Below are 27550 nucleotides of genomic sequence, written 5' to 3'. Positions count from 1 at the left end.
TCTCAATAATAATAATACAGTGTGTGATCTCCTGTCCCAGCCTGAGGAACAGACAGTGAGCCTGTCTCTCAATAATAATAATACAGTGTGTGATCTCCTGTCCCAGCCTGAGGAACAGACAGTGAGCCTGTCTCTCAATAATAATAATACAGTGTGTGATCTCCTGTCCCAGCCTGAGGAACAGACAGTGAGCCTGTCTCTCAATAATAATAATAATACAGTGTGTGATCTCCTGTCCCAGCCTGAGGAACAGACAGTGAGCCTGTCTCTCAATAATAATAATACAGTGTGTGATCTCCTGTCCCAGCCTGAGGAACAGACAGTGAGCCTGTCTCTCAATAATAATAATACAGTGTGTGATCTCCTGTCCCAGCCTGAGGAACAGACAGTGAGCCTGTCTCTCAATAATAATAATACAGTGTGTGATCTCCTGTCCCAGCCTGAGGAACAGACAGTGAGCCTGTCTCTCAATAATAATCATACAGTGTGTGATCTCCTGTCCCAGCCTGAGGAACAGTGAGCCTGTCTCTCAATAATAATCATACAGTGTGTGATCTCCTGTCCCAGCCTGAGGAACAGAAAGTGAGCCTGTGTTTGTGTCTGTGCTCTGAGATGGCCTGGTATCCAATCTAGGGTGTACCCCGCCTTGTGCTCAGTGGGACAGTGTGTGTTGGTGTGCAGCTGTTATCTCAGGTCTGCTGGAGTCTGGGACAGCCAGGAGTTGAGAGACCCCCCCTCCCCACACAGAGGCTGAACACAAGCACACGTGTGTGTCTTCACCTTTGCCAGAGAGCTCGTCTGTGTGTGTGTTTACACTCACCTGCCACAGTATGTGTTTGATCCCCTCTGTCTCCTTCCCATCAGAGTGTTATTGTATCTGAGAGCCGCTTGAAAACAATCAGTCCGTTTCAATGACGCCGCGGCCCCCTGACGAGCAATCCTTCCGGCAGCCGCAGCGCCGCGCTGCCATCTCCTGGCCACAGCCAGTACTGCAGCTTCCGCCCGCCGTTCGGTTTCAGCAAAACACCACACTGCCCTCCGGCGGTCACAAGTAGAAATGCTTCACATTTCCCCGCCCGCTGCAATCCTGCCCACTCGTCCTGAGTCGCACATCAACAGGTGTTCATCGCCAGCTTTAGTTTCTGTTTGAACTGGAGGCCCAGCCGAGGCCTGTGAACTCTTCCGCTACATGCTGGGGCCACAGGCCTCTGAGAGAATCGTAGCCCAGCGGGTGCTTCCAGAAACACTGGGCTTGTCTGAGCTCTAGCTCAGCACCCTGCCTGCTCCGGCCTTGTTGTCAGCGGGTCCACACCCTAGGGAGCGGCAGGAGACAGCGCCCATGCAGAGCAGTCCAGGCCCTGTTCTTCCTCTGCCTAACAACGTGCATTTCTGTGGTGCCTGGAGAGAACTCCGGGTGAGCAGCTCGACTGGGGCGCTTTCGGCTAGGGGCGTCGGCTGGGACCCCCAGTACTGAGCCGTTCCCCGGTGTCTGGGTCTACATACTGTTCCAGTTCCCCCGCCGGCCCGCGGCCAGATCAGATCTCCCGATCTCGCGAATCCCCGGTCCCGGCGCCCATCCAGACATCCCAGACTCCTGCCGGATCGGGATAAGGAATCTGCTGGACTCGAAGGTCCAGACACCTCACCAGGACTGTAACTACCTGCCCCCCCCCAACCCGCGACAGAGACTCCGGGACACCGAGCAGAGGCTGAGGTTAACTGAACAGTTTATTTGTGGTTTGTTTAAGCCGACAATAACAACAACAACAACAACAACAAAAATAAAATGTTTTCCACAACCCCCACGTCTCTATCAATCAAGTGTTACGGAAAGTGCAATAATTACAGGATACAAAAGCCGGGAGAAATCGCAGGACCGTCCCCGGATCGGCGCTGGGCACTGGGGAGGGGGGACGAGGACGGGGGACAGGAGACGCGTGGCTCCTCTCTCCCGCGGATCGGCAACTTTCTGACAGAAACACGCGCACACAGGGCGGGACAGGAGGCACAGCGAGAGAGAGAGAGAGAGAGGAGCCGTCTGCCTGTCGCTCCAGAACCAGAACCAGCACCAGCGCGCCGCTCCAGTCTGGGCCGGACAGCGGTCACCTCTACATACTTTTTATTTTACAAAACCTCATCGGCCGTCTGCGTGCTGGGGCCCCTTCCTCTCATCAGCACATCTAAGGTGTCCTGTCCCACCAGCCCCAGCGGCCCCACACTCCTCGGGCACAAACTCGTTAACGCGTAGCCACAAAATCTGGAAAAATATATATATATAAATGCATATATTGGCATTCTTGACCCACTCGTATCGCCCCTAGTACAGAAGTATTGAAAGGCTATATTTTATTCATTTCCAAACCAGATACAAAAATAGCTCACCTCATATTAACAAAAAAAAAATAGGAAAAGTATAAACGATTTGAAAATCTTAAATTCTGCTCTTTTTTTAAAAAAAAAATGTCTGTCAATTTCCAGGGAAGAACCAGAAGGCACTTGGTGTGTGTGTGTGATTGTGTTAGAGAAACAGAGAAAGGTTTATGATCAATAAAAGATTTCTATGTACAGAACTAAACAAAACAAAAAAACAAACCTCTTTGAAGACAATAATAATAAAATGACTCAAACGCTATTTACAATTAGAGGATGATTTCCCGAACGTTTCCGTCTCAAAGCCTCTGACTCCAGTGTGGCAGAATCTCGTGAGGGAAAGGGGGGGACAGTGGGGGGACGGGACCCCCCTCTCCACTGTCCGTCTTGGGGGACCGACTAGGACTGGAGCTGCAGTTCTGACATCCGGCCACAAGGGGGTGCCGGAGAAGGACAGGGGTGCTCTGGCAGGGCAGGGGAGGGTGGCGCTCGGGCCGGGGGCGGGGCGGGGGGCAGGGGGTTATTTCTTGGAGACGGCGAGCTCCACTCGGGGGAAGCGGAACCCGCCCCTGGTCCCGCTGTCGCTGCTGGAGGAGGACGAGATCCGGGACTTCTTGGCGGGCAGGGACACCCCGCCGGCGCCCTCCACCCGGGCCTCCCCCTCCTCGCCCAGCGTCACCTCGTAGGAGCCCTTGGACTTGGACCCGAAGCCGCCGAAGGTGCCGAACTTCAGCTTGCCCTTCTTGCCCTTGACCTTGGCGCCCCCGGCCTCGAAGGACAGATCCCCCCCGCCCTCGGCCTCCAGGTGCCCCGTGGGGGAGCTGGGCGAGGGCACGCCCGCGTCGTCGCTGAGCGAGGAGGAGCGGTGCCGCGGTTTCTTCAGCAGATCCAGGGAGGCCGACTTGCCCGCGGGCGACACGCGGATCCCCGCGCCCCCGCCGGCCGAGAGGTCGCCGCTGAGCAGCTCCCCGGAGCTCAGGCTCAGGCCCTTGGAGGCCTTGACTCCGGCGGCCCCGCTGGACACCTCCAGCTCGGGCCCCTGCAGGCTGAGGTCCGCCGCGCTGCCCCCCTTCGCCTTGGACTTCCCGAAAAACTTGGGCATCTTGATCTTAGCCTTGCCCCCCGCGCCGCCTCCGCCGGCCTTCACCTCCGGCCCCGTGACCTCCAGACTCGGGGAGCCGAGGTGGCCCCCGATCGAGGGGCCCTGCAGGCTCGCCCCTGCGCCGGCCGCCCCTCCGGTGCCCACGTCCACCCCCATCTCCGGTCCCTCGAGCTGGGGCAGAGCGATCCCGAACTTGGGCACTTTCAGCTTCGGGAAGGTGACCTTGGCGTCTCCGAAATCCAGCCCCCCGCCCGATGCCTCCAGGCCAGGGGCGTCGACGCCAACTCCTGCGCCGCCTTTCACGTGCAGTCCTCCACCCGCCCCGCCCGAGATCTTTGGCCCCTTGACGTTCACGTCTGGCGCCCCGAGGTCCAGGCTGGGGCCCTGGATTCCCCCCTGTAGCGGGGATCCGGAGAGACTGACATCGGCAGAACCGTCAAAGTCTCCGCTGAGCTTGGGGCCCTTCATCTTGACGTCTAAGTCAGGACCTTCCAGTTTTGGGCTCCCAAATCCAAATCTGGGGAACTTGAATTTGGACTTCTTCCCCTTGATCTCAGGGGTCTCAAGCTCAAGGTCTCCGCTCTTGATGTCCATACTGGGGCCAGACACATCCACTTTCGGCCCCTTAATGTCACCTTGTATCTTAGGGCCAGAGAGGTTAAAGTCTCCTTCCGGACCCTCCAGTCTAGGTCCTTTGATACCAAATTTGGGCATTTTGATTTTGGGCATTTTGAGTCCTCCTTCGATATCAACATCTGGACCCTCAACATTCACATCAGGACCCTTGATGCCACCTTCGACCCTCGGGCCCGAAATATCTCCTTTGACTTTGGGACCCTTGAGGCTGACGTCCACATTGGGCACGGAGACATCGGGGCCTTCGAAGTTGACCTTTGGTCCAGCTATGTCACCTGAGATATCAACGCCGGCTTTGAGAGGCCTCACATCAATTTCAGGACCTTCAAGTTTTGGATCTTTGAACCCAAACTTGGGCATTTTGACCTTGGGCATCTTGAACCCACCTTCTGGTCCTTCAACATCAATATCTCCACCCTCTATGTTGACATCCGCTTTCGGCGTTTTGATCTTGGGTCCTTTGAGGTTGATGTCAATGTCAGGAGCTGAGATCTTTGGTGCTTTGATGTCCAGAGAGGGCATCTTAAATCCTGGACCCTTGATCTTTCCCTCAGGTCCTTCAATGTTCATATCAGGTCCCCCAAGATCTAATTTGGGCCCCTTGATATCTCCAGACATGTCCAGGTCTCCTTTGATCTTGGGTCCTTTGAGGTTGATGTCAATGTCAGGAGCTGAGATCTTTGGAGCTTTGATGTCCAGAGAGGGCATCTTAAATCCTGGACCCTTGATCTTTCCTTCGGGTCCTTCAATGTCCACATCAGGACCCCCAAGATCTAATTTGGGCCCCTTGATATCTCCAGACATGTCCAGGTCTCCTTTGATCTTGGGTCCTTTGAGGTTGATGTCAATGTCAGGAGCTGAGATCTTTGGTGCTTTGATGTCCAGAGAGGGCATCTTAAATCCTGGACCCTTGAGCTTTCCCTCAGGTCCTTCAATGTTCATATCAGGTCCCCCAAGATCTAATTTGGGCCCCTTGATATCTCCAGACATGTCCAGGTCTCCTTTGATCTTGGGTCCTTTGAGGTTGATGTCAATGTCAGGAGCTGAGATCTTTGGTGCTTTGATGTCCAGAGAGGGCATCTTAAATCCTGGACCCTTGATCTTTCCCTCAGGTCCTTCAATGTTCATATCAGGTCCCCCAAGATCTAATTTGGGCCCCTTGATATCTCCAGACATGTCCAGGTCTCCTTTGATCTTGGGTCCTTTGAGGTTGATGTCAATGTCAGGAGCTGAGATCTTTGGTGCTTTGATGTCCAGAGAGGGCATCTTAAATCCTGGACCCTTGATCTTTCCCTCAGGTCCTTCAATGTTCATATCAGGTCCCCCAAGATCTAATTTGGGCCCCTTGATATCTCCAGACATGTCCAGGTCTCCTTTGATCTTGGGTCCTTTGAGGTTGATGTCAATGTCAGGAGCTGAGATCTTTGGTGCTTTTATGTCCAGAGAGGGCATCTTAAATCCTGGACCCTTGAACTTTCCCTCAGGTCCTTCAATGTTCATATCAGGTCCCCCAAGATTCACTTTGGGCCCCTTGATATCTCCAGACATGTCCAGGTCTCCTTTGATCTTGGGTCCTTTGAGGTTGATGTCAATGTCAGGAGCTGAGATCTTTGGTGCTTTTATGTCCAGAGAGGGCATCTTAAATCCTGGACCCTTGAACTTTCCCTCAGGTCCTTCAATGTTCATATCAGGTCCCTCAATGTCCAGTCTGGGCCCCTTGATGTCACCAGACACATCTACATCTCCCTTTATTTTTGGGCCCTTAAGATTCAGGTCAAAATCTGGACCAGATACCTTGGGGGCTGACATTTTGAATCCTGGCATTTTGAACTTCCCTTTGCCCTTTACTTCCGGGCCTTCCAGATCTACATCAGGTGCATCCACACTCACATCTGGACCACTCAGTTCTGCATCAAGTTTTGGACCCTTGAGGTCCAGGTCGGGGGTTTTCAGTTTGGGCCCTGAAATGTTGAATTTGGGCATCTTGATCTTGGGTTTTTTCACCTTGACATCCGGGCCCTCCATGCTGACATCCGGGAGCTCAGCGTCTGGCGTCTGGATGTCAGCTTTCAGATTTGGGGAGGACAGGTCCATGTCTGGGGTCTTCAGCCCCCCAGAAACAGAAGCATCACCCTTGATCTTCGGTGACTTTATATCAAACTCAACATCAGGGAAATGCAGTTTTCCAAACAAGGGTTTCTTGACCTTGGGCCCTTTGAGGTTGACATCAGGAGAGCCAATGTCCACATCAAGCTCAGGAGACTTCACGTCCACACTCAGGTCAGGTTTCTTTCCCTTTGCCTTCACCTTCGGCATTTTGAATTTGCCTTTCTTCCCCTTGAGGTTGACATCAGGGGCCTCCAGACTGACGTCTCCCTCTGGCAGCTTCACGTCTGCTTTGGGGCTCTTGATGCCCAAACCAAACTTTGGCTTCTTCACTTTGGGCATCTTAATGTTGGCATCAGGGCCCTCTACACTGAAGTCTGGGGACTTCAGGTCAATGTCTGCACCTGGAGCATTCACATCCAGATCCATTCCTGGGACTCTGATATCCCCTTTAATCTTGGGTCCAGAAACGTCAATCTCAGCAGAAGGAAGCTCGACCTCTGGGCCCTCCAGTTTGGGAGATTTGATTCCGAACTTAGGCCCCTTAAACTTTGGCAACTTAAATTCTGGCCTTTCGATTTCAACATCTGGACCTTCAATATTGACCTCTGGCCCCTTGATGTCACCTGAAAGGTCAACATCAGGACCCTCAACTTTAGGACCTTTGAAGCCAAATTTGGGCATCTTGATTTTGGGCATCTTAAATCCACCTTCTGGACCCTCAATGTCAACATCTGGACCCTCAAAGCTTACGTCAGGAGCATCAATGTCAACTTTAGGTCCTTTGAAGTCTCCCTCGATCTTTGGCCCTTTGAGGTTGAAGTCGGGCATTTTGATGTTGGGGCCTGAAATATGTGGCATCTTGAATTTGGGGCCCTTGATCTTCCCTTCAGGTCCCTCAAAGTCAAGGTCTGGACCCTCAAGGCTCATGTCAGGAGCATCAATGTCAACTTTAGGTCCTTTGAGGTCTCCCTCGATCTTTGGCCCTTTGAGGTTGAAGTCGGGCATTTTGATGTTGGGGCCTGAAATATGTGGCATCTTGAATTTGGGGCCCTTGATCTTCCCTTCAGGTCCCTCAATGTCAATATCTGGACCCTCAAGGCTCACGTCAGGAGCATCAATGTCAACTTTAGGTCCTTTGAGGTCTCCCTCGATCTTTGGCCCTTTGAGGTTGAAGTCGGGCATTTTGATGTTGGGGCCTGAAATATGTGGCATCTTGAATTTGGGGCCCTTGATCTTCCCTTCAGGTCCCTCAATGTCAACATCTGGACCTTCAATGTTGACCTCTGGTCCTTTGATGTCACCTGAAATGTCAACATCAGGACCCTCAACTTTAGGACCTTTGAAGCCAAATTTGGGCATCTTAAATTTGGGCATCTTGAATCCGCCTTCAGGACCCTCAATGTCAACATCTGGACCCTCAAGGCTCACGTCAGGAGCATCAATGTCAACTTTAGGTCCTTTGAGGTCTCCCTCGATCTTTGGCCCTTTGAGGTTGAAGTCAGGCATTTTGATGTTGGGGCCTGAAATATGTGGCATCTTGAATTTGGGGCCCTTGATCTTCCCTTCAGGTCCCTCAATGTCAACATCTGGACCCTCAAGGCTCACGTCAGGAGCATCAATGTCAACTTTAGGTCCTTTGAGGTCTCCCTCGATCTTTGGCCCTTTGAGGTTGAAGTCGGGCATTTTGATGTTGGGGCCTGAAATATGTGGCATCTTGAATTTGGGTCCCTTGATCTTCCCTTCAGGACCCTCAATGTCAAAATCTGGACCTTCAATGTTGACCTCTGGCCCTTTGATGTCACCTGAAAGGTCAACATCAGGACCCTCAACTTTAGGACCTTTGAAGCCAAATTTGGGCATCTTGATTTTGGGCATCTTGAATCCACCTTCTGGGCCCTCAATGTCAATATCTGGACCCTCAAGGCTCACGTCAGGAGCATCAATGTCAACTTTAGGTCCTTTGACGTCTCCCTCGATCTTTGGCCCTTTGAGGTTGAAGTCAGGCATTTTGATGTTGGGGCCTGAAATATGTGGCATCTTGAATTTGGGGCCCTTGATCTTCCCTTCAGGTCCCTCAATGTCAATATCTGGACCCTCAAGGCTCACATCAGGAGCATCAATGTCAACTTTAGGTCCTTTGAGGTCTCCCTCGATCTTTGGCCCTTTAAGGTTGAAGTCAGGCATTTTGATGTTGGGGCCTGAAATATGTGGCATCTTGAATTTGGGGCCCTTGATCTTTCCTTCAGGTCCTTCAATATCAACATCTGGACCTTCAATGTTGACCTCTGGCCCCTTGATGTCACCTGAAATGTCAACATCAGGACCCTCAACTTTAGGACCTTTGAAGCCAAATTTGGGCATCTTAAATTTGGGCATCTTGAATCCACCTTCTGGACCTTCAATGTCAATATCTGGACCCTCAAGGCTCACGTCAGGTGCATCAATGTCAACTTTAGGTCCTTTGAGGTCTCCCTCGATCTTTGGCCCTTTGAGGTTGAAGTCGGGCATTTTGATGTTGGGGCCTGAAATATGTGGCATCTTGAATTTGGGGCCCTTGATCTTCCCTTCAGGTCCCTCAATGTCAATATCTGGACCCTCAAGGCTCACGTCAGGAGCATCAATGTCAACTTTAGGTCCTTTGAGGTCTCCCTCGATCTTTGGCCCTTTGAGGTTGAAGTCGGGCATTTTGATGTTGGGGCCTGAAATATGTGGCATCTTGAATTTGGGGCCCTTGATCTTCCCTTCAGGTCCCTCAATGTCAATATCTGGACCCTCAAGGCTCACGTCAGGAGCATCAATGTCAACTTTAGGTCCTTTGAGGTCTCCCTCGATCTTTGGCCCTTTGAGGTTGAAGTCGGGCATTTTGATGTTGGGGCCTGAAATATGTGGCATCTTGAATTTGGGGCCCTTGATTTTGCCTTCAGGTCCCTCAAAGTCAATATCTGGACCCTCAAGGCTCACGTCAGGAGCATCAATGTCAACTTTAGGTCCTCTGAGGTCTCCCTCGATCTTTGGCCCTTTGAGGTTGAAGTCGGGCATTTTGATGTTGGGGCCTGAAATATGTGGCATCTTGAATTTAGGGCCCTTGATCTTTCCTTCAGGTCCCTCAATGTCAACATCTGGACCTTCAATGTTGACCTCTGGCCCCTTGATGTCACCTGAAATGTCAACATCAGGACCCTCAACTTTAGGACCTTTGAAGCCAAATTTGGGCATCTTAAATTTGGGCATCTTGAATCCACCTTCCGGACCCTCAATGTCAACATCTGGACCCTCAAGGCTCACGTCAGGTGCATCAATGTCAACTTTAGGTCCTTTGAGGTCTCCCTCGATCTTTGGCCCTTTGAGGTTGAAGTCAGGCATTTTGATGTTGGGGCCTGAAATATGTGGCATCTTGAATTTGGGGCCCTTGATCTTCCCTTCAGGTCCCTCAATGTCAACATCTGGACCTTCAAAGCCCATGTCAGGAGCATCAATGTCAACTTTAGGTCCTTTGAGGTCTCCCTCGATCTTTGGCCCTTTGAGGTTGAAGTCAGGCATTTTGATGTTGGGGCCTGAAATATGTGGCATCTTGAATTTGGGGCCCTTGATCTTCCCTTCAGGTCCCTCAATATCAATATCTGGACCCTCAAGGCTCACGTCAGGAGCATCAATGTCAACTTTAGGTCCTTTGAGGTCTCCCTCGATCTTTGGCCCTTTGAGGTTGAAGTCGGGCATTTTGATGTTGGGGCCTGAAATATGTGGCATCTTGAATTTGGGGCCCTTGATCTTCCCTTCAGGTCCCTCAATGTCAAGGTCTGGACCCTCAAGGCTCACGTCAGGAGCATCAATGTCAACTTTAGGTCCTTTGAGGTCTCCCTCGATCTTTGGCCCTTTGAGGTTGAAGTCGGGCATTTTGATGTTGGGGCCTGAAATATGTGGCATCTTGAATTTGGGGCCCTTGATTTTGCCTTCAGGTCCCTCAAAGTCAAGGTCTGGACCCTCAAGGCTCACGTCAGGAGCATCAATGTCAACTTTAGGTCCTTTGAGGTCTCCCTCGATCTTTGGCCCTTTGAGGTTGAAGTCGGGCATTTTGATGTTGGGGCCTGAAATATGTGGCATCTTGAATTTGGGGCCCTTGATCTTTCCTTCAGGACCCTCAATGTCAACATCTGGACCTTCAATGTTGACCTCTGGTCCTTTGATGTCACCTGAAATGTCAGGACCCTCAACTTTAGGACCTTTGAAGCCAAATTTGGGCATCTTGATTTTGGGCATCTTGAATCCACCTTCAGGTCCCTCAATGTCAACATCTGGACCTTCAAGGCTCACGTCAGGAGCATCAATATCGACTTTTGGTCCTTTGATGTCTCCCTCTATCTTTGGGCCTTTCAGGTTGAAGTCCACATCTGGCATTGATATCTTGGGCCCTGTGATTGATGGCATCTTGAATTTGGGGCCTTTGATCTTTCCTTCAGGTCCTTCAATGTCCACATCAGGACCTTCTACATCAATCTTTGGTCCTTTGATGCCTCCTTCTATCTTAGGTCCCTTGATGTCAATGTCAGCTTTGGGTAGGTTGATATCAACATCTGGACCTTCAACATGAGGACCTTTGAATCCAAACTTGGGCATTTTGAATTTTGGCATTTTGAATCCACCTTCTGGACCTTTGACGTCAATATCTGGTGCCTCTAACTTTATGTCAGGTCCTTCAATGTCAACATTTGGTGCTTTTATGTCACCCTTAATCTTTGGAACATCCACTTCACCTTTGACTTTAGGCCCTTTCAGGTTGAAGTCCACATCTGGCATTGAGATCTTGGGCCCAGAGACTGATGGCATCTTGAACTTGGGGCCTTTGATCTTCCCTTCAGGTCCTTCAATGTCCACCTCAGGACCTTCTACATCAATCTTTGGTGCTTTGATGTTTCCTTCTATCTTAGGTCCCTTGATGTCAATGTCAGCTTTGGGTAGGTTGATATCAACATCTGGACCCTCAACCTTTGGGCCCTTGAAGCCAAATTTGGGCATCTTGAACTTTGGCATCTTGAATCCACCTTCTTGGCTTTTCACTTCCAAATCAGGGCCCTCAATGTCAGGTTTTGTTACTTTGAGGTCTCCTTCTATCTTGGGAAGCTCAGCATCACCTTTAACTTTTGGCCCCTTGAGGCTAAAATCTACATCGGGCATTGAGATGTGTGGTGATGGCAACTTCATTGTTGGCATTTTGAATTTGGGACTCTTCAGCCTGCCATCTGGGCCCTCAATTTCCAGATCAGGACCTTCAATATCTACTTTGGGACCCTTAATGTCACCTTCTATCTTTGGACTGGAAATGGCAAGTTCTCCTTTAGGTAGGTTTACATCTAGATCGGGACCCTCAACCTTAGGTCCTTTGAGTCCAAACCTTGGCATTTTGAATTTTGGCATTTTAAACCCTCCTTCAGGTGCTTCAATATCAACATCTGGACCCTCAATGCTCACATCTGGGCCTTTAATGTCAACCTTTGGTGCTTTGATGTCACCCTCTATCTTTGGACTAGATATATCACCTTTAATTTTAGGTCCTTTCAGGTTGAAGTCAACATCAGGCATTTTGATGTTGGGGCCTGAAATATGTGGCATCTTGAATTTGGGGCCCTTGATCTTTCCTTCAGGTCCTTCAATGTCAATATCTGGACCCTCAAGGCTCACGTCAGGTGCATCAATGTCAACTTTAGGTCCTTTGAGGTCTCCCTCGATCTTTGGCCCTTTGAGGTTGAAGTCGGGCATTTTGATGTTGGGGCCTGAAATATGTGGCATCTTGAATTTGGGGCCCTTGATCTTTCCTTCGGGTCCCTCAATGTCAACATCTGGACCTTCAATGCTGACCTCTGGCCCCTTAATGTCACCTGAAAGGTCAACATCAGGACCCTCAACTTTAGGACCTTTGAAGCCAAATTTGGGCATCTTGATTTTGGGCATCTTGAATCCACCTTCTGGACCCTCAATGTCAAAGTCTGGACCCTCAAAGCTCACGTCAGGAGCATCAATGTCAACTTTAGGTCCTTTGAGGTCTCCCTCGATCTTTGGCCCTTTGAGGTTGAAGTCGGGCATTTTGATGTTGGGGCCTGAAATATGTGGCATCTTGAATTTGGGGCCCTTGATCTTCCCTTCAGGTCCCTCAATGTCAAGGTCTGGACCCTCAAGGCTCACGTCAGGAGCATCAATGTCAACTTTAGGTCCTTTGAGGTCTCCCTCGATCTTTGGCCCTTTGAGGTTGAAGTCGGGCATTTTGATGTTGGGGCCTGAAATATGTGGCATCTTGAATTTGGGGCCCTTGATCTTCCCTTCAGGTCCCTCGATGTCAATGTCTGGACCCTCAAGACTCATGTCAGGAGCATCAATGTCAACTTTAGGTCCTTTGAGGTCTCCCTCGATCTTTGGCCCTTTGAGGTTGAAGTCGGGCATTTTGATGTTGGGGCCTGAAATATGTGGCATCTTGAATTTGGGGCCCTTGATCTTCCCTTCAGGTCCCTCAATGTCAATGTCTGGACCCTCAAGACTCATGTCAGGAGCATCAATGTCAACTTTAGGTCCTTTGAGGTCTCCCTCGATCTTTGGCCCTTTGAGGTTAAAGTCAGGCATTTTGATGTTGGGGCCTGAAATATGTGGCATCTTGAATTTGGGACCCTTGATCTTCCCTTCAGGTCCCTCAATGTCAACATCTGGACCTTCAATGTTGACCTCTGGCCCCTTGATGTCACCTGAAAGGTCAACATCAGGACCCTCAACTTTAGGACCTTTGAAGCCAAATTTGGGCATCTTAAATTTGGGCATCTTGAATCCACCTTCTGGACCTTCAATGTCAATATCTGGACCCTCAAGGCTCACGTCAGGAGCATCAATGTCAACTTTAGGTCCTTTGATGTCTCCCTCTATCTTTGGCCCTTTGAGGTTGAAGTCTGGCATTTTGATGTTGGGGCCCGATATATGTGGCATCTTGAATTTGGGACCCTTGATTTTGCCTTCAGGTCCCTCAATGTCAATGTCTGGACCCTCAAGACTCATGTCAGGTGCATCAATGTCAACTTTAGGTCCTTTGAGGTCTCCCTCGATCTTTGGCCCTTTGAGGTTGAAGTCGGGCATTTTGATGTTGGGGCCCGATATATGTGGCATCTTGAATTTGGGACCCTTGATTTTGCCTTCAGGTCCCTCAATGTCAATGTCTGGACCCTCAAGACTCACGTCAGGAGCATCAATGTCAACTTTAGGTCCTTTGAGGTCTCCCTCGATCTTTGGCCCTTTGAGGTTGAAGTCGGGCATTTTGATGTTGGGGCCTGAAATATGTGGCATCTTGAATTTGGGGCCCTTGATCTTCCCTTCAGGTCCCTCAATGTCAAGGTCTGGACCCTCAAGGCTCACGTCAGGAGCATCAATGTCAACTTTAGGTCCTTTGAGGTCTCCCTCGATCTTTGGCCCTTTGAGGTTGAAGTCGGGCATTTTGATGTTGGGGCCTGAAATATGTGGCATCTTGAATTTGGGGCCCTTGATCTTCCCTTCAGGTCCCTCAATGTCAAGGTCTGGACCCTTAAGGCTCACGTCAGGAGCATCAATGTCAACTTTAGGTCCTTTGAGGTCTCCCTCGATCTTTGGCCCTTTGAGGTTGAAGTCGGGCATTTTGATGTTGGGGCCTGAAATATGTGGCATCTTGAATTTGGGGCCCTTGATCTTCCCTTCAGGTCCCTCAAAGTCAAGGTCTGGACCCTCAAGGCTCACGTCAGGAGCATCAATGTCAACTTTAGGTCCTTTGAGGTCTCCCTCGATCTTTGGCCCTTTGAGGTTGAAGTCGGGCATTTTGATGTTGGGGCCTGAAATATGTGGCATCTTGAATTTGGGGCCCTTGATCTTCCCTTCAGGTCCCTCAATGTCAAGGTCTGGACCCTCAAGGCTCACGTCAGGAGCATCAATGTCAACTTTAGGTCCTTTGAGGTCTCCCTCGATCTTTGGCCCTTTGAGGTTGAAGTCGGGCATTTTGATGTTGGGGCCTGAAATATGTGGCATCTTGAATTTGGGGCCCTTGATCTTCCCTTCAGGTCCCTCAATGTCAACATCTGGACCTTCAATGTTGACCTGTGGCCCCTTGATGTCACCTGAAAGGTCAACATCAGGACCCTCAACTTTAGGACTTTTGAAACCAAATTTGGGCATCTTAAATTTAGGCATCTTGAAGCCACCTTCTGGACCTTCAATGTCAACATCTGGACCCTCAATGTCCACGTTTGGAGCTTTTATGTCTCCTTCAATCTTTGGCCCTTTGATGTCAACTGTTGGTGCTTTGATGTCTCCTTTAATCCTTGGCCCTGATACATCCAAGTCTCCCTTCACCTTTGGTCCTTTCAGGTTGAAGTCCACATCTGGCATTGAGAGCTTTGGTCCTGAGATTGATGGCATCTTGAATTTGGGGCCTTTGATCTTCCCTTCAGGTCCTTCAATGTCCAAATCAGGAACATCTACATCAATCTTTGGTCCTTTAATGTCTCCCTCTATCTTAGGTCCCTTGATGTCAATGTCAGCTTTGGGTAGGTTGACATCAATATCTGGACCTTCAACTTTGGGACCTTTGAACCCAAACGATGGCATTTTAATCTTGGGCATCTTGAAACCACCTTCTGGTCCCTCTACATCAACTTGTGGTCCTTCAATGTCAACTTTTGGTGCTTTGATGTCTCCTTCAATCTTCGGCCCTGAAACATCCAAGTCTCCCTTCATCTTTGGCCCTTTCATGTTGAAGTCCACATCTGGCATTGAGATCTTTGGCCCTGAGATTGATGGCATCTTGAATTTGGAGCCTTTAATCTTTCCTTCAGGACCTTGAATGTCTACATTGGGACCTTCCACGTCAATCTTGGGTCCTTTGATGTCTCCCTCAATCTTAGGACCTCTGATGTCAATGTCAGCTTTGGGAAGATTGACATCAACATCGGGACCCTCAACCTTGGCACCTTTGAACCCAAATTTGGGCATCTTGAATTTTGGCATCTTAAATCCACCTTCTGTTCCTTCAATGTCAACATCTGGACCCTCAATGTCAACTTTCGGCGCTTTAATTTCTCCCTCAATCTTTGGCCCTGATACATCCAAGTCTCCCTTCACCTTTGGTCCTTTCAGGTTGAAGTCCACATCTGGCATTGAGAGCTTTGGTCCTGAGATTGATGGCATCTTGAATTTGGGGCCTTTGATCTTCCCTTCAGGTCCTTCAATGTCCAAATCAGGAACGTCTACATCAATCTTCGGTCCTTTAATGTCACCCTCTATCTTAGGTCCTTTGATGTCAATGTCAGCTTTGGGAAGGTTAACATCAATATCAGGAACCTCAATGTTTGGACCTTTCAATCCAAATGATGGCATTTTAATTTTGGGCATCTTGAAACCACCTTCTGGTCCCTCAATGTCAACATCTGGAGCTTCAATGTCAACTTTTGGTGCTTTGATGTCTCCCTCAATCTTTGGCCCTTTGATGTCGACTTTTGGTGCTTTGATGTCTCCCTCAATCTTTGGCCCTTTGATGTCCACTTTTGGTGCTTTGATGTCTCCCTCAATCTTAGGTCCCTTGATGTCAATGTCGGCTCTGGGTAGGTTGATGTCCACATCAGGACCTTCAACTTTGGGACCTTTGAACCCAAATTTGGGCATCTTGAATTTTGGCATCTTAAATCCACCTTCTGTTCCTTCAATGTCAACATCTGGACCCTCAATGTCAACTTTTGGAGTTTTAATGTCTCCTTCAACCTTTGGTCCTTTGATGTCCAAAGCTGGCGCTTTGAGGTCTCCCTCAATTTTAGGTCCCTTGATGTCAATATCAGCTTTGAGTAGGTTGACATCAACATCGGGACCTTCTACTTTAGGACCTTTGAACCCAAATTTGGGCATCTTGAATTTTGGCATCTTAAATCCACCCTCTGTTCCTTCAATGTCAACATCTGGACCCTCAATTTCCACTTTCGGAGCTTTCATGTCTCCCTCAATCTTTGGCCCTTTAATGTCCACTTTTGGTGCTTTGATGTCTCCCTCAATCTTTGGCCCTGATACATCCAAGTCTCCCTTCACCTTTGGTCCTTTCAGGTTGAAGTCCACATCTGGCATTGAGATCTTTGGTCCTGAGATTGATGGCATCTTGAACTTGGGGCCTTTGATCTTCCCTTCAGGTCCTTCAATGTCCAAATCAGGAACATCTACATCAATCTTTGGTCCTTTAATATCTCCCTCAATCTTAGGTCCCTTGATGTCGGCTTTGGGTAGGTTGATGTCCACATCAGGACCTTTGAAACCAAATGATGGCATTTTAATCTTGGGCATCTTGAAGCCACCTTCTGGTCCTTCAATGTCAACATCTGGAGCTTCAATGTCTAGTTTCGGTGCTTTAATGTCCACTTTTGGTGCTTTCATGTCTCCCTCAATCTTTGGCCCTTTGATGTCCACTTTTGGTGCTTTGATGTCTCCCTCAATCTTAGGTCCCTTGATGTCAATGTCAGCTTTGGGTAGGTTGATGTCCACATCAGGACCTTCAACTTTGGGACCTTTGAACCCAAATGATGGCATTTTAATCTTGGGCATCTTGAAACCACCTTCTGGTCCTTCAATGTCAACATCTGGAACTTTAATGTCCATGTCAGGCACTTTAATGTCCACTTTTGGTGCTTTCATGTCTCCTTCAATCTTTGGCCCTTTGATGTCCACTTTCGGTGCTTTGATGTCTCCCTCAATCTTTGGCCCTGATACATCCAAGTCTCCCTTCACCTTTGGTCCTTTCAGGTTGAAGTCCACATCTGGCATTGAGATCTTTGGTCCTGAGATTGATGGCATCTTGAACTTGGAGCCTTTGATCTTCCCTTCAGGTCCTTCAATGTCCAAATCAGGAACGTCTACATCAATCTTCGGTCCTTTAATATCTCCCTCAATCTTAGGTCCCTTGATGTCGGCTTTGGGTAGGTTGATGTCCACATCAGGACCTTCAACTTTGGAACCTTTGAAACCAAATGATGGCATTTTAATCTTGGGCATCTTGAAGCCACCTTCAGGTCCTTCAATGTCAACATCTGGAGCTTCAATGTCAACTTTTGGCCCCTTGATGTCCACTTTCGGTGCTTTGATGTCTCCCTCAATCTTAGGTCCCTTGATGTCCACTTTCGGTGCTTTGATGTCTCCCTCAATCTTGGGTCCCTTGATGTCAATGTCAGCTTTGGGTAGGTTGATGTCCACATCAGGACCCTCAACTTTGGGACCTTTGAACCCAAATGATGGCATTTTAATCTTGGGCATCTTGAAACCACCTTCTGGTCCTTCAATGTCAACATCTGGAACTTTAATGTCCATGTCAGGCACTTTAATGTCCACTTTTGGTGCTTTCATGTCTCCTTCAATCTTTGGCCCTTTGATGTCCACTTTCGGTGCTTTGATGTCTCCCTCAATCTTTGGCCCTGATACATCCAAGTCTCCCTTCACCTTTGGTCCTTTCAGGTTGAAGTCCACATCTGGCATTGAGATCTTTGGTCCTGAGATTGATGGCATCTTGAACTTGGAGCCTTTGATCTTCCCTTCAGGTCCTTCAATGTCCAAATCAGGAACGTCTACATCAATCTTCGGTCCTTTAATATCTCCCTCAATCTTAGGTCCCTTGATGTCGGCTTTGGGTAGGTTGATGTCTACATCAGGACCTTCAACTTTGGAACCTTTGAACCCAAATGATGGCATTTTAATCTTGGGCATCTTGAAGCCACCTTCTGGTCCTTCAATGTCAACATCTGGAGCTTCAATGTCAACTTTTGGCCCCTTGATGTCCACTTTCGGTGCTTTGATGTCTCCCTCAATCTTAGGTCCCTTGATGTCCACTTTCGGTGCTTTGATGTCTCCCTCAATCTTAGGTCCCTTGATGTCAATGTCGGCTTTGGGTAGGTTGATGTCCACATCAGGACCCTCAACCTTGGGACCTTTGAACCCAAATGATGGCATTTTAATCTTGGGCATCTTGAAGCCACCTTCTGGTCCTTCAATATCAACATCTGGAGCTTCAATGTCTACTTTCGGTGCTTTAATGTCCACTTTTGGTGCTTTCACGTCACCCTCAATCTTAGGTCCCTTGATGTCCACTTTCGGTGCTTTTATGTCACCCTCAATCTTAGGTCCCTTGATGTCCAATTTCGGTGCTTTGATGTCTCCCTCAATCTTAGGTCCCTTGATGTCAATGTCGGCTTTGGGTAGGTTGATGTCCACATCAGGACCCTCAACTTTGGGACCTTTGAACCCAAATGATGGCATTTTAATCTTGGGCATCTTGAAGCCACCTTCTGGTCCTTCAATGTCAACATCTGGAGCTTCAATGTCAACTTTTGGCCCCTTGATGTCCACTTTCGGTGCTTTGATGTCTCCCTCAATCTTAGGTCCCTTGATGTCCACTTTCGGTGCTTTGATGTCTCCCTCAATCTTGGGTCCCTTGATGTCAATGTCGGCTTTGGGTAGGCTGATGTCCACATCAGGACCCTCAACCTTGGGACCTTTGAACCCAAATGATGGCATTTTAATCTTGGGCATCTTGAAGCCACCTTCTGGTCCTTCAATGTCAACATCTGGAGCTTCAACGTCTACTTTCGGTGCTTTAATGTCCACTTTTGGTGCTTTCATGTCACCCTCAATCTTAGGTCCCTTGATGTCCACTTTCGGTGCTTTTATGTCACCCTCAATCTTAGGTCCCTTGATGTCCACTTTCGGTGCTTTGATGTCTCCCTCAATCTTAGGTCCCTTGATGTCGGCTTTGGGTAGGCTGATGTCCACATCAGGACCCTCAACTTTGGGACCTTTGAACCCAAATGATGGCATTTTAATCTTGGGCATCTTGAAGCCACCTTCTGGTCCTTCAATGTCAACATCTGGAGCTTCAATGTCAACTTTTGGCCCCTTGATGTCCACTTTCGGTGCTTTGATGTCTCCCTCAATCTTAGATCCCTTGATGTCCACTTTCGGTGCTTTGATGTCTCCTTCAATCTTAGGTCCCTTGATGTCCACTTTCGGTGCTTTGATGTCTCCCTCAATCTTAGGTCCCTTGATGTCAATGTCGGCTTTGGGTAGGTTGATGTCCACATCAGGACCCTCAACCTTGGGACCTTTGAACCCAAATGATGGCATTTTAATCTTGGGCATCTTGAAGCCACCTTCTGGTCCTTCAATGTCAACATCTGGAGCTTCAATGTCAACTTTTGGCCCCTTGATGTCCACTTTCGGTGCTTTGATGTCTCCCTCAATCTTAGGTCCCTTGATGTCCACTTTCGGTGCTTTGATGTCTCCCTCAATCTTAGGTCCCTTGATGTCAATGTCGGCTTTGGGTAGGTTGATGTCCACATCAGGACCCTCAACCTTGGGACCTTTGAACCCAAATGATGGCATTTTAATCTTGGGCATCTTGAAGCCACCTTCTGGTCCTTCAATGTCAACATCTGGAGCTTCAATGTCAACTTTTGGCCCCTTGATGTCCACTTTCGGTGCTTTGATGTCTCCCTCAATCTTAGGTCCCTTGATGTCCACTTTCGGTGCTTTGATGTCTCCCTCAATCTTAGGTCCCTTGATGTCAATGTCGGCTTTGGGTAGGTTGATGTCCACATCAGGACCCTCAACCTTGGGACCTTTGAACCCAAATGATGGCATTTTAATCTTGGGCATCTTGAAGCCACCTTCTGGTCCTTCGATGTCAACATCTGGAGCTTCAATGTCAACTTTTGGCCCCTTGATGTCCACTTTTGGTGCTTTGATGTCTCCCTCAATCTTAGGTCCCTTGATGTCCACTTTCGGTGCTTTAATGTCTCCCTCAATCTTAGGTCCCTTGATGTCCACTTTCAGTGCTTTGATGTCTCCCTCAATCTTGGGTCCCTTGATGTCAATGTCGGCTTTGGGTAGGTTGATGTCCACATCAGGACCCTCAACCTTGGGACCTTTGAACCCAAATGATGGCATTTTAATCTTGGGCATCTTGAAGCCACCTTCTGGTCCTTCAATGTCAACATCTGGAGCTTCAATGTCAACTTTTGGCCCCTTGATGTCCACTTTCGGTGCTTTGATGTCTCCCTCAATCTTAGGTCCCTTGATGTCCACTTTCGGTGCTTTGATGTCTCCCTCAATCTTAGGTCCCTTGATGTCCACTTTCGGTGCTTTGATGTCTCCCTCAATCTTGGGTCCCTTGATGTCAATGTCAGCTTTGGGTAGGTTGATGTCCACATCAGGACCCTCAACCTTGGGACCTTTGAACCCAAATGATGGCATTTTAATCTTGGGCATCTTGAAGCCACCTTCTGGTCCTTCAATGTCAACATCTGGAGCTTCAATGTCAACTTTTGGCCCCTTGATGTCCACTTTTGGTGCTTTGATGTCTCCCTCAATCTTAGGTCCCTTGATGTCCACTTTCGGTGCTTTGATGTCTCCCTCAATCTTAGGTCCCTTGATGTCCACTTTCGGTGCTTTGATGTCTCCCTCAATCTTAGGTCCCTTGATGTCCACTTTCGGTGCTTTGATGTCTCCCTCAATCTTGGGTCCCTTGATGTCAATGTCGGCTTTGGGTAGGTTGATGTCCACATCAGGACCTTCAACTTTGGGACCTTTGAACCCAAATGATGGCATTTTAATCTTGGGCATCTTGAAGCCACCTTCTGGTCCTTCAATGTCAACATCTGGAGCTTCAATGTCAACTTTTGGCCCCTTGATGTCCACTTTCGGTGCTTTGATGTCTCCCTCAATCTTAGGTCCCTTGATGTCCACTTTCGGTGCTTTGATGTCTCCCTCAATCTTTGGCCCTTTGAAGTCAATATCAGGCTTGGGTAGCCTCACCTCTGGGCCTTTAATACTGGGACCTTTAAAACCAAATGAGGGCAGCTTGATTCCTCCTTCAGGTCCTTTGATGTCAACATCTGGAGCTTCAATGTTCATTCCTTGAGTTTTGATGTCTAATTTTGGTGCCTTGATGTCACCCTCAGTCTTGAGAAGAGAGACCTCCATGTCTCCACTCACCTTGGTCCCTCTCAGGTTGATATCTATACCAGGAACCGAGACCTTTGGAGCAGAGATAGTTGGCTTCTTGCCGTCAACATCTGCAACCATGATGTCCCCTTGGATCTCCGGAGTGGAGATACCGGCTTTGGGAAGTCCTTCACCCACGTGGCGACCTTTGACTGTAGGCCCGGAGATGCTGAAGCCAGGCACCTCCACCTTCCCACCAAGGCTGAGCTCCGGGCCCTTGACGTCCACTCCAGGGATATTGGCATCACCTGATATCTTCGGACCAGAGAAGCCACCTCTGATGTCTGGCCCTTTCAGTTTAACGTCCATGTCTGGCGTGGAGACCTTGGGTGCCGAGACATCCAGAGAGGAGGTAGAGACGGCTCCTCCGGACACCTCACTCTTGATGCCAACTTTAGGGGCCTTGAGGTCTCCTTCCAGTCGGGGGCCGGAGATGCTGATTCCTGCCGTTTTGGACGTGGAGACATCCACAGAGGGCACGCCAGGGCCACCGACGTCGACCTTCACTCCGGCAGCTTTCAGGCCGGCCTCGACCCCCGTCCCAGACACCTCCGCGCCGGATCCCGAGACCCGCGCGCCACTGATGCCGACCCCCGAGACCCTGGCATCCCCACTGCGAGCGGCGCCCGCAATCCTGGGGTCCCCCGGAGCTCCTGGGAGGGCGACGTCCACCCGGCCCCCACAGAATCTGGACGAGGGCACCTCCACTTCCCTGCCGCCGATCCGATAGGTCTCCGTTATGATCATCTTGCCCCCCGGCATGCGGGCGCCGCCGTCTCCTGCCGCGGAGACCCCGGAGACGCCGGAGACGCCAGAGACGCCTTCAACTTTCGCCCCGGACAGGCCGAACCCAGGAACCTTGAAGTGGATCGTCTTCTCGCTGGCCTCTCCCGCCGGGCCGCCGCTCCCCGCTTCGGAAGCCGCGGCCGCCGTCGTCGTCGTCGTCGTCGTCGTCGTCGCGGTGCGGAGGCCCCCGGCCCAGCGCACCTCCGAGGCGCTGGCTGTCCCTCCCTCCCCGGAGCCTTCTGCGCCGCGGCCCCCGAAGCTGATGTGCGGCACCCGGATCTGCGAGGAGTGGACGTCCTCGGGGCGGGGCGCCCTGACCTTGAGCTCGGGGCTGGCGCCGCCCGGCAGGTCCACGGTGTAGGTGGTGACGCGCCGGGTGAAGGTGGTGGTGATGGTGCTGCCATCGCTGCCGGTGCTGCTGTGCTGCTCCGTGTGCACGTCCGCCCCCTCCGCCAGGTCCTCCGACCTCAGCCGCGGCTTGATCTTCTTCGCGTAGATGCGCCTGTACTCCTCATCGTCGCCGCTCTGAGCGCGGGGGCGGGGGAGAACAAGAGGAGGGAAACGGGAGAGGGACAGAGGGCGGGAGAGCAGGGGGGGGCAAGAGAAGACAGAGGGGTACGTGGGGAGGGGAGACAGGGAGAGATACGGTTAGGACCTGCCGTTCAGAGCAGAGTTGGGGTAACAAGCCCGGGTCTCTGCCCCGGCGGGGGTGCAGGATCGACTGAGAGGCCCCCTCTCCTCTCTCTAGCCTCTCCGACGGTCCCGTCCAGTACCCACCCCTCGCCGGCCCTAGACGCGCTCGCCACCTCGGGGCAAAGATCGCGACACCGACGGGAACCGGCTTTCTGGGGGACCCCAGGGGAAGGTCTTGGCTTAACCGGGCCGGTGAAACGTTCGGGGAGGAGGCAGGGAACAGGAAAGGGAGGGGCCGAGTCGCGCTGCCTGCTCATCGACGGCGGGACGGCGGAGGGGTCACTCACCAGGACGATGTCAGGACTGGACCCCCCCCAGTGGCCTCCGCCCTCCCAGGAGAGGGTGCCCCCGGGGGAGCGGCAGGGGGACTTGTCTCCACCGCGGTGCTGCAGCTTCAGCCCCACCTTGTGGCGGTTGAGGGTCTTGAGCAGCTCGGCCGTCTCCTCCGAGCTCATGTTGTCGAAGTAGATGGTGGCGCCCAGGATTTGGTCACCTGTGGGGGCAGCGGGGGCGCAGGTGAACACAAGCCACACAGGAGACCCCGACCCCTATCGTGTTTTCCTTTGGGGGGGGGCAGAGAGGCCTACCTTGGTGCACCTTGCCCGTGCGGGCAGCCGGGGACTCCGTCTTGACCTCCTTGACGAAGATCTCGCCCTGGGTGGTCTGCTCGATGGTCAGGCCGTGCTTGTCGGGGCCCATCCACTGCGGGAAGAGCACCTCCCGCGGCTCCTCGCTGTCCGACATCTGCAGCACACGGAGTGGACACGGTGACACGGAGTGGACACATGGTGACACACGGAGTGGACACAGGGACACTCAGAGTGGACACAGGGACACACAGAGTGGACACAGGGACACACAGAGTGGACACGGTGACACAGACTGGACACAGAGACACACAGAGTGGACACAGGGATACAGAGTGGACACAGGGACACACAGAGTGGACACGGTGACACAGAGTGGACACAGGGACACTCAGAGTGGACACATGGTGACTCAGAGTGGACACAGGGATACATGGAGTGGACACATGGTGACACAGAGTGGACACAGGAACACACGGAGTGGACACAGGGATACATGGAGTGGACACAGGGATACATGGAGTGGACAGTTACACACACATTGGACACATTGACACAGTGAATATACACAATATCGTGATCACATACTTTTAATCTCCTTTTTCTTCTCTGGGCTCTTGCAAAAACTGCAGCTCAATGTCTCTGGTGCGGTCTCAGCCTCGGATCAGTTCCCAGCACTGTGGACGCAGACAGACACAGCTGTCAGCACAGTACCGGGCGGAGCAGCAATGCTGGGTACACTACACTACACTTCAGTTCAGTTTACTGTCACGTGCACAAGTGCAATGAAATGCTTATTTGCATATACGCCCCAATACAAAGACATTAAAGGCATCACTAAAAACATAAACAGAACAGTGGCAGCAACAACAACAAGTTAAATAACAGACACCTTCATAAAAAAACGTCAGTGTGAGCCAATGGTGAGGGTAGAGCTCAGTCATCGGACAGCCTGTGGGAAGAAACTGTCTCTGAGGCTGGAAGTACAACACAACAGCGATGCTGTAGGCTCACGACAGCACAGCACAACACAACAGCGATGCTGGGATCACCACTGCACAACACAACAGGGTGGAGCTGCTTTGTGTCGCCCAGGTGGGGCAGCAGGTGCAGAATGGCCTCTGCTGGCTGTCTACACGTCTCTGAGGGGAGAAATCTGTCCGCTCCTCTGCCCTGGGTGCGAAGAGCACCCCGAGCTCCTCTGTGACAAGAAGCACTGCGCAGAAGTCATCATTATCCCTACACCACGAGTTCTACTTCCCACCACCAGGTGGCGCCTCCACTGCGGCAGCCCAGGCGTTAGCCCCCCCTCCGCCCCTGCAGCCCCGAGGGGCAGCAGGATCGCATTACCACTCTCCTTCCTGCTACTCTTTCCTTTTCTCCTCTCCGTTTGTTGTTGTGTAAAACTAGCAACAGCGAGCGGCCGCGCCCGGCCCCGGGGCCCCAGCAGCAGGAGCGGCCCGCGCCCCGCACCCCTCCCCGGGCTGTCAGCGCGGAGGGGGGAGCACCGGCCAGTGTCCAGCGGCCGGGTCTCCCAGAGGGCCCTCCGCAGCTCCAGGCGCATTCCTGACCCACTTTCCCCCTCCCTCCTCCTCCTCCTCCTCGGCAGCAGCGGTGGAGGAAGGACAAACGGCACGGCGCTAACCTTGCGGGGTGTTTCTTGCTACGGCGCCGGTTCCGTGAGGAGCGGTGCTGCCCCGGGCCGGGCCAGGCCACGAGGAGCGGCGAGCCCACCGGCTCAGGCCAAGATAAGCACTGTGCTAACAGCAAGACAGGCAGACAGATAGAGAGAGAGACAGGCAAGGACAGCGAGACAGGCAGACAGAGAGAGAGAGAGAGAGACAGGCAAGGACAGGGAGACAGGCAGATAGAGAGAGATAGACAGGGAAGGACAGGGAGACAGGCAGATAGAGAGAGAGAGACAGGCAAGGACAGGGAGACAGGCAGATAGAGAGAGAGACAGGCAAGGACAGCGAGACAGGCAGATAGAGAGAGAGAGACAGGCAAGGACAGGGAGACAGGCAGATAGAGAGAGAGAGACAGGCTGGATCGGTAGGTGTTTGACCCTCTCTGTGCTCTCCCTGGCCATTGACCCATGTTCCTCTGCTCAGAAGCCGGTTCCTCTGGGTGAGCTCAATATCTGAACAGGGTCGCCCAGCCGAGGGTGGGGAAGGGCCGAGAGAGAGAGACCGGCTGGGTGACCCCGAGACTGGACTCAAGGGCGGACAGTGAGGTAGGGGCTCAGAGAGACGCAGAGGGCCACGGGCTTTCTGCCACGTGACAGTACCTGTCCATGCGTGTGCACACCTGTACATACTGCCTGCCTGTCCAACAGATGCGTTATTGCTTCCCAATATCCCTGCTCTGCATGATCCCCCAGACTGCCACACAGGCCCCCACTGTATCCACATGCGAGTGTGAGTGTGCGTGCGCGTGTGTTTGAGTGTGTGAGTGTGCATGTGTGTGTGTTTGAGTGTGTGCGAGCACGTGTGTTTCAGTGTGTGAGTGTGCATGCGTGTGTGTTTGAGTGTGTGTGAGCGTGCGTGGGTGTGAGCGAGTGTGCACGCGCGTGTGTTTAAGTGTGTGAGTGTGCATGCGTGTGTGTTTGAGTGTGTGAGTGTGCATGCGTGTGTGTTTGAGTGTGTGTGAGCGTGCGTGGGTGTGAGCGAGTGTGCACGCGCGTGTTTAAGTGTGTGCGAGTGTGCGTGATCTCGACAGTCAAGAGGCGAGCTGCTTGCCGCGCCCCGCTGCCAGATTGGCCGCCTCCCAGCCACGCCCGCTGGCTCCAGACCGCCCTGCCACACCCCACCAGACAGACGCCAACTCATCCCCTCTCCCGGCCCGGGCAGCGCAGGGCCTGACTCAGAGGCTCAGGCGGGAAGCTGCTGCTTTATCCCACCGCCCAGCGAGAACCCCAGGGGAACGGCGCAGTGGCGCGGTTTTACTGCCGCGCTGTTCCTGCCCCGCGTGCGTCCGTGCCCGCCCGATAACACCGCCGGAACAGGATGCGACTCGCCCCCCCACCACGAGCGCAACGCAGCTCACGCCAACGTGTGAGAGTACACGGGTATTTTTGGATGGGTCGCCGTGACAACCCGGACTGCTCGTAACCACAACAGGAAAGGCGGAAGTGATGCCGCTCAGCTCGTTGGCTTCGGAGAGTCCCGTCTGCTGGAGCCACACCCAGAAGGGAGACTAATCCAGCTCAGCCTGGGGCGGACATGTCGGCCCTTCACCCTCATGTGATCAGTCAAACAGACTCCCAGTGTGCAGCAGTCTGATCCGCTCCAGGTGTGACAGTGCTGTCAGACTCCCAGTGCGCAGCAGTCTGATCCTCTCCAGGTGTGACAGTGCTGTCAGTCAGACTCCCAGTGCGCAGCAGTCTGATCCGCTCCAGGTGTGACAGTGCTGTCAGTCAGACTCCCAGTGTGCAGCAGTCTGATCCGCTCCAGGTGTGACAGTGCTGTCAGACTCCCAGTGCGCAGCAGTCTGATCCGCTCCAGGTGTGACAGTGCTGTCAGACTCCCAGTGTGCAGCAGTCTGATCTGCTCCAGGTGTGACAGTGCAGTCAGTCAGACTCCCAGTGCGCAGCAGTCTGATCCGCTCCAGGTGTGACAGTGCAGTCAGTCAGACTCCCAGTGCGCAGCAGTCTGATCCGCTCCAGGTGTGACAGTGCTGTCAGACTCCCAGTGCGCAGCAGTCTGATCCGCTCCAGGTGTGACAGTACTGTCAGACTCCCAGTGCGCAGCAGTCTGATCCGCTCCAGGTGTGACACTGCTGTCAGACTCCCAGTGCGCAGCAGTCTGATCCGCTCCAGGTGTGACAGTGCAGTTAGTCAGACTCCCAGTGCGCAGCAGTCTGATCCGCTCCAGGTGTGACAGTGCAGTCAGTCAGACTCCCAGTGCGCAGCAGTCTGATCTGCTCCAGGTGTGACAGTGCTGTCAGTCAGACTCCCAGCGTGCAGCAGTCTGATCCGCTCCAGGTGTGACAGTGCTGTCAGTCAGACTCCCAGTGCGCAGCAGTCTGATCCGCTCCAGGTGTGACAGTGCTGTCAGACTCCCAGTGCGCAGCAGTCTGATCCACTCCAGGTTTTACGGCATATTCAGACTAGCTCCCCATTGCACAGCAGTCAGATCCACGCCGGGATTTCACAACTGCAGGAGGCTCTTGTACAGAAGCAACACCAAGCAGGCGCAGGAGGTTTCAGTCTGACGTGACCGGAAGCCAGCCTCTCCGTGATGAGACA

At 51.8% G+C, this 27550-nt stretch overlaps 1 protein-coding gene across 6 annotated transcripts in view; it reads right to left on the bottom strand.

The window, feature by feature from the left end:
- Positions 1-1710: 1710 nt before the first annotated feature.
- ahnak (AHNAK nucleoprotein) overlaps positions 1711-27550 on the bottom strand; it is a 42050-nt gene continuing 16210 nt past the window's right edge. For 2 of the 6 annotated variants that reach the window (XM_069180341.1, XM_069180342.1), the window contains 4 exons: positions 23893-23981; positions 23305-23461; positions 23005-23210; positions 1711-22549 (listed from right to left, as the gene is read on the bottom strand). In XM_069180341.1, coding sequence (XP_069036442.1) covers positions 2891-22549; positions 23005-23210; positions 23305-23461 — 20022 coding nt within the window. In that variant the 5' untranslated portion in view covers positions 23893-23981 and the 3' untranslated portion in view covers positions 1711-2890. The remainder of the gene's footprint in view (positions 22550-23004; positions 23211-23304; positions 23462-23892; positions 23982-27550) is intronic. The other 4 variants (XM_069180344.1, XM_069180343.1, XM_069180346.1 and 1 more) reach the window with 4 other exon arrangements.

Source organism: Lepisosteus oculatus, chromosome 18 (assembly GCF_040954835.1).
Source record: "Lepisosteus oculatus isolate fLepOcu1 chromosome 18, fLepOcu1.hap2, whole genome shotgun sequence".
NCBI lineage: Eukaryota > Metazoa > Chordata > Actinopteri > Semionotiformes > Lepisosteidae > Lepisosteus > Lepisosteus oculatus.
This window is presented reverse-complemented; position numbering and strand designations above follow the sequence as displayed.